Source organism: Hydra vulgaris, chromosome 12 (genome assembly GCF_038396675.1).
Source record: "Hydra vulgaris chromosome 12, alternate assembly HydraT2T_AEP".
NCBI lineage: Eukaryota > Metazoa > Cnidaria > Hydrozoa > Anthoathecata > Hydridae > Hydra > Hydra vulgaris.
Window position 1 is genome coordinate 42,281,313 of NC_088931.1, and position 7,764 is coordinate 42,289,076.

Consider the following 7,764-nt stretch of genomic DNA (forward strand, 5'->3'; position numbering starts at 1 on the left):
TATTAAGGTGCATTTTCACACTTTTTAAGAGCTTTTATTTCTTTTATATATATTCTATAACATAAACATATAAACAGTTAAAATTTTAGAGTTAAAATAGTTTAAAAAAACCTTGTATAAAGCAAAATCAATGTCTTTTTTTAATGAAAAAAGAAAAGAAATCTCGTGTAAAAAAACCGTTTCTTTCAAGAAAGCTTTCGTAATATATCTGCGTATTTACTTTTTTTCATGCAGTTCTGCGCGTAAAGAACAATAACGTCCTATTAATTAATCGCGCTCAAAAATTTTCGTAGTTGTGAAGATTCTATTTTGTTTTTTAATTAGAAAAATACTTAATGCTTTTACTGATTCTTAGATTTTTTTTATTATTCCATGTTTTAATTAATTTTTACTTTTTTAACTTTAGCTGAGAAGTTTAATAAAATATAACTTGCGAATTGAAGTTTAAAATAAAAAATATAAATTGAAGAAATAAAATTTTTTTATCGATGTATACTTTATTTTAATAATATTATTCGTTTTTTTTTTATAGAATATTCAGATTACTCTTCAGATAAATCATTAACAATTACTCGAAATTCGCCGTCTTCTTCATTACTCAAAAGGAATTTGACTCCTTCGACTTCACCCCATTCTCCAGCTTCAGTTGGATCCTGAGCCCCGTTGGTTCCATCGCACAAGCTTTCATAGTCTTCTTTATTGTCCGATATATGAACATTAGCCCAAGCATTATCTGATTCCAAATCATTTGGATATGATGCCACTATGTTAAGAATTTTTTCACCAAATCGGTAGTGAACTACACCTGCTGCACCATACGATTCGCTGTCACCTTCCCATACAAAAATTCCTGTTTTGTTTGAAGGAATTTTGCGTAATTCTGTTGCTATATCTCCTGAGAATGGAGTGGTTCCAAGTGGAGCTAACGTTTTGCTGGATAAATTTTCAATTGCACATTTCCAATATATTTCAGGTTTTTCTTCATTATTTTTCAAAGCACTGTCGATTTTTTCGAAAACTTCATCTACGTCCAAATAGCTGTCTATTACTCCGATTATTAATTCTTTAACCGCATTTACAAGAACTTTTTTTAACTTTTTAAATGTTTCACTGTTTTTGAATTTTTTTGCTTTATTTAGAAAAGAATTTAGCATTTTTTTGAGGAAAGGTTTTTTCTTCAGTTTATCCTTTAGTTTCTTTTGTGTGATTTGTTTAATTTGCGTCGGTCCTTTAGATTTTGGTTTTTTGCTTGTTGAGCTTGCTGTCATAGGTTTCATTTTATATGATGGACCTTTAGATTTTGGTGTTTTATTTTTCCATGCTGCGGATACTTCATTGTTTTCATTTGTATTTTCACTGGGTTCAATTTCACCTGAGGTTTCGTCATTTTTATTTTCGTCAGCTCCAATAGCAAAAAGAATAACAAAAAAAACAATTAGTTTGAACAGAAGCATTTTCATACTTCTTTATTCCAACCGGTATTTAGAACCAAGTAATACATAGAAATATATGATAACAAGATATATAAATGGCTTAAGTGCTTGACTGCTTGACTGCATATACGCATAAACAAAGGCGTGTTTGAATGCTTGCAGCAGACCATACAATAAATAAACGAATAAAAATCAAATCTAGTTTTGATAAACAAAATGATTTTAATTTGATACGCGTTTATCGCTTGGTCGAAATTTGTTTATTTAGCGCACGTTCAGAATATTCTTTTCTGCTCAAAAAGGAACAGATTTTGCTTGTCTTTTAAAAGTATTAAACTTAGTTCTAAATTTGTCTTGTTTGTTTTAATTTATCGTCTATTTTATTATTTGTTTTTATTGCTATTGGCTTTATCATTATATGTTTTAGTTATTGTCTATTTTATTATTTGTTTTTATTACTATTTGTTATATCATTATATGTTTTAGTTATTGTCTATTTTATTATTTGTTTTTATTACTATTTGTTTTATCATTATATGTTTTAGTTATTGTCTATTTTATTATTTGTTTTTATTACTATTTGTTTTATCATTATATGTTTTAGTTATTGTCTATTTTATTATTTGTTTTTATCACTATTTGTTTTATCATTATATGTTTTAGTTATTGTCTATTTTATTTTTGAGCTAAAAATATAATAACAACTGTTTATTTATCAAAGAGTGTTTAACTTCGCATTTATGAAAAAATGATAAAAAACGCTAAATAAAATTTATTGGGTTACTGCGACACCAGTAGAAGTAGAAATAATAATAAATAATTGAAAGAATAATTTTGAAGAAGTTGTCATATAATTTATTGTTATTATCTTTTAATCGTCTGTTGAAAATTGTTATTTTTTTATAAGAATGAACCTCTTTAAATGTTAAGGAATTTCTTTTACTTTTAATTTTTAAACTAAGAATTTAATTTTAGCTCTATCGCACTTAAGAAAAGTAGAATATCACTAGCTATCCAACCCGTAGAATACGGGTCTGTAAAGGTCCATCTTACTTATTCTTTATATGGTATCGTTACTTCAATGTTTTTTAATTAACTGTAGAAAAATATTCATTTGAAAATCTAGGCTTTGCGTTAACGACTAAAGTTTCATACTTAAAAACGTCTTACATTACACGCGTGAAAAAGATGCGCGATTTCTTTATTGCATAATTAGAGCTTATTAGAAACCTCTCCCCATTTATTTCAAATAAAGAAAGTTTGAATGTAAGATCTTCCTCCTTTAGGTAAGAAAGTTGTCTCTTTAGTGTTGAATATGTAGACTTACGTAATTGATCTCTAACACGGATATCAACTTTGATATTTCTGCTAGTGTTGTTCAAAATTTATAGTTATAAAAAAGTTTAGACCATCCTACTACTAACCCCTCCCCATTACGATATATCGGCATGTGAGAAGAGTTATTTTAATTAAAAGTAATCAAGATTTTAAACCAAGAAAAGCTTTTATCAACAACAACAAAAAAATGCAAAATAAAAGCGTAAATTTACTTATATAAGTTTATATACTTATATACAATTATTAGGAAACCTAAAAATATTAGCAGTTATTAGGATGTTAGCAATTATTTGGTTATAGCGACAAAACATGTAACTTTTTTACAATAAAAAAAGCATTAGTTATTAAGAAAAAGGAGCAAAATATAACAAGCATTAGTTATTAAGAAAAAGGAGCAAAATATACAAATAAAACAATACAAATTTTAATCTATAAAAAGGAACAAAAAATATTTCTAATAATAAAACATTTGAAATTGATTGAAAGATATCTTGTAATCATTTGCAAGATATCTTTCAATCAATTGCAAGAATCGTGCAATCAGTTTTAAATTATCTAAAATGGAAAAAAAGCAATTATGATATGATAGAAGAAGACATTACACATTAAAAATCGAAAAAAAGCATTTATGAAATGATAGAAGAAGACATTACACGTAAAAAATCAAAAATATATATATACTTGTTGTTTTTATTTATGCTTGACTAAAATAATAAAACTTAAGTAGTTAAAAATTTGAAAAAACTTATTATTAAAGATATCATTCTTCTATAGTGTTCCCGTGGGTCACGCGACTTAAGAAACGTTGCCATTATAAGAGGATAAAAATGTAATCAAAGCCGTAAAATTGTCTAAGTTCGGTCACTTAAGCTTTGAACATTTATTTATCTCGCATAAATAAAAAAAAAATTTCAATTTTTTTTCGTGAAACATACAGAAAAATGTAATAATAATCAAATTTGTAAAATAAAAAAAATAAAAAATAAGAACCAGTACTCAATATTTCATTTAAAATGAAAACATCTACTTCGACCGAACTTTCGATACACTCTCATATGTTCGGCCGCTTTATAAATACTAATAACGTATCACAAACTTAACGTCACAAATAATGAAAACTAATTTTTAAATGTTTTTTTCTTGAAAATTTATGATACAAATCCAGTAACGAAGGAGAGCGTCGCCCCGGGCTCATAAAAAAAGTATTTTGGGATACCAAAGAAAACAAGAAGGAGCACATAAAAAAAAGGCCTTTTTAAATATAAGTAGTAGCATTTTTAATTTCTATTGTAATTAGTAAACTATTTTATTACTCTAGCCGTTATCACATTTGCTACGCCACAGGTTAATAAAATTAAAAATATATTTTTCAATTAATTTCAAAAGATTGTTTTTAATTAACAAAAAGACACTACTTTACTTTAAATAAGCTTTGTATGTTTATTGGCAATTCTTGCACGTATCTTTGACCATAGTAGAACAGCATGATCCGCACAACCGATCGTCACAGGATTCGCAACGCACCCGTAATTGTCGTTGAGCTGTAATTTTATTTCCAAAAAAAATGTCACAAGCTTGACATTTTTTAGAACTCAAAGAACCGTCAGTTAATTTTAAAATTATTAACAAATTTTTTTATTCAAGTAAAATACCATGGTGTGTACCCATTATAAAAATGTCAAAATTTACTGGTAAATTTACAGGTAAATATACCGGTAAATTTTATATTTGCAACACTTATCAGCATTTCACAATATTACTGCTTATTGTCTCCTTCGTTGTTTATCCGTGAATGACCGAAGTTAGAGTATATATAAATTTCCCCTAATTTTTGTAAAAAAAAGTAGTTCATTTTCATAAATAATTATTTTTTTTCATGTAAATATAATTAATTTGGTGATTCCTAATAATACTAAGATTAAATACGATCATTTATTTTAATAATTTGCTTTTTTTAGATTTTAATACTGTGCATTTTTTCAAATTGTTGTTTTGCTAAAGAATTATTTCAGCAGGTTGCATATGAACATTTATATATATATATATATATATATATATATATATATATATATATATATATATATATATATATATATATATATATATTTATATATATATATATATATATATATATATATATATATATATATATATATATATATATATATATATATATATATATATATATATATATATATATATATATATATATATATATATATACATATATATATATATTCATATTTATGAACTAATTACAAATATTATTTGAGAAAAAAAACTTTGTAAAACTTGAGTTTTGCATGCTTTTTTTTTTATATTTTTCTTAAATGACCGAAGTTACATGATGACCGAACTTAGGCAATTTTACGGTATATCAATTTGATTCTTAAATAGATTTTTGCGTAGCGTTTTATTTCAGATATTTATAAAGTTTATAAAACTAATACATAATAGGTGTTAAAAGTTATATGTAGAAACTAACTAAGAAAATCAACAGCAACCAGATTATATATTTTTTAAACTTCCTAAAATTGTAAAATAAGATGAATGGTCTTGTTCTCTCTAACTTGAAACGAGTTGATTATTTATTTACTGAAGATGGAAAATCGCATACAACATTAGATAAAATTGTTTATTCAGTATATATGTTTGGTTAACTTCTGTCCACCTTTAGTAGCATTTATTAAGCAAATAATTTGATCAATAATTGAAAATAGTATGCCATTAAAATATACAGATGTTTATAAAATTTATTGAAACCTAAAACTTTTTTTAAAATGTATATTAATCAACTTTTTCTCATTTTCCCCCTCTAGTTAGTTAGTTAATCACAATGCAACTTTATCGTGTTGCATAGAGCACCTTAGCAGCACTGTGGCGGTTTTTTTGGAACATGTCCAACTGATTCTTGAAGGTGTTTAGGGTTTTAGCATTTACATCTCATCTGGGAGGCGCTTCTAGCTGTCTACAACTTGATTTGTGAAGAAATTACTTCTGTTATTACTGGATTGAACTATCTCTTTGACCAATTGACTTCTAAGACCATGGTGAGGCGCAGAACGGATCAGAGTAAGGTGCCAGTTAACAGTTTTTTTACCAGATTCGATTTTAAAAAGCTGTATTAAATTTCCACGTTGACGTTTTTTTTTTGAGCGTGGTCAGGTCTAAAATGCATAGTCTTTTTTCAAAAGGTAAATGCCTTATACTATGAGCTAACTTAGTGGCGCATCTCTGGACTCTCTCTAAGATATTTATATATTTAATTGCAAGTGGTTTCCAACATGAGGCAGAGAATTCAAGATGAGGACGAATGTACATTATGTATAATTTTTTCCATAATTCTACATTAAGCGAAACAAATGTCCTTTTAAGCATGCTAAGCAGCTTGTTGGCCTTTGAGATAACAGTGCATACCTGGGCCTTTTATTTGAGGTCTTTGCTAACTATGATTCCTAAATCAAGTTCAGATGAGGTCAATGTGCTTATTATTTAGGCGACCGATGTGTAGAACTTTGCATTTAAACATGTTTAACCTTATACACCATACTCTTGTATAAATATATTTAATAATATGTTTTCAGCCCCCCCCCTTCCCTAACCTTCACAACCTTCCTTTGAAGGTTGCGAAGGTTCGGGGAGGGGGGGAGGGGCTGAAAACAGATGTGAAAAAGGAAAAAGTTCATTAATTTCGTATGATACAGCAAAATAGATAAAAATGATCTATTTATTCAATTATTTATCACACGCAACGTGATTAATCATCTTTTTAACGTGATTTGTTATTTTTAGCCAGCACACATTCATTTAAAAATAGTTAGTTTGCGATAGTACCGTAAACTGGGAGTACTTTGAACGTTTTTGAGATATTTTTATATGCCCTTCCTTTAATATTGACAATAATCAAAATTTAATAAAATTCATATAGGGGCTATGATTGGTTCTAACATAATTCAAATTAACAAAAAAAATAAAATGAAAGGATTCGATAATATTTAATTAACTAGTCATTCAAAGTTACCCTGCAAATGGGGTAACTTTGAATATGTTTTGCTTTTACAGTAAAACTTAATCAAAAACATCTTGTTTCGTTTTAAAATTCAATAAAAACAACAGCCTGACTTAACATATATTTATTATTATTAAAATAATATAATATTATTTTATAATGAAGACTTAATTGTTTTTTTTTTCTCTTAATGGGTATGTTTTAACAGGACCTGCATAAAAAGTATCTTCATTGCTTTGTCTTTTATTTATAGGAGTATAAGACAAGTCAGAAGAAATAACAACAGTTTCACTTACAGAAGATGATGCATATGGAGTACCTTTAAATGTTGCCTGAAAATCCTCAAAAGAAATACTTTTCCCAGGGTCAACAGTTTTTTTGCTTAGACTTTTTCCACACCATCAACACAACGCAGTCTCTTAAGTACATTAACTACTGCTTCACTGACGTTAGTTTTAACAGTTTCAAAATTTTTATCAGCATCTGGCAAACAATTGAGAACAATATTCACATTTAATGGGTAAATACCACATTTTTTAAAACCAGCTACTAAATTGCTGCTTAACTCTTGATCTAATGATCTGGTGAATATATATAAGTATATAAAGTTTTTAATAAAGAAGGACATTGATCCTTTGTGATGGTCTATGCTTTTTTGGAACCTGAGATTTTCAATTGATCCATTATTTTCCTCCAATGTCTTTTAAGAGGTCCATAAAATGCAACATCAAGTGGTTGCAATAAATGGGTAGAGTTTGCTATTAAACAAACAAAAAAGATATTGTTTTTTTTAAACTAACTTAAGTACCTTTTTACTGAAGTGACTGCTTAGATTATCACCAATTAGAACTTTAGTTCCTGAAAGATCGATTACAAATCTGACAAAAAATATCTCAGACCAATCAGAAAAGCAAACAGAATCAAACCATCCTGATTTACTTCGATTATATCGTACATTAGGTAGCCCACCTTCAGTCCATGTTG

The 7,764-nt window shown here is 27.3% G+C and overlaps 1 protein-coding gene across 1 annotated transcript; it reads right to left on the bottom strand.

Moving 5' to 3' along the window:
* Positions 1–542: 542 nt before the first annotated feature.
* LOC136088133 (hydra actinoporin-like toxin 4) lies at positions 543–1,454 on the bottom strand. The gene has a single exon (XM_065811797.1). The coding sequence runs from the start codon at positions 1,452–1,454 to the stop codon at positions 543–545; it is 912 nt and encodes a 303-aa protein (XP_065667869.1).
* Between the last annotated feature and the right edge of the window lie 6,310 nt (positions 1,455–7,764).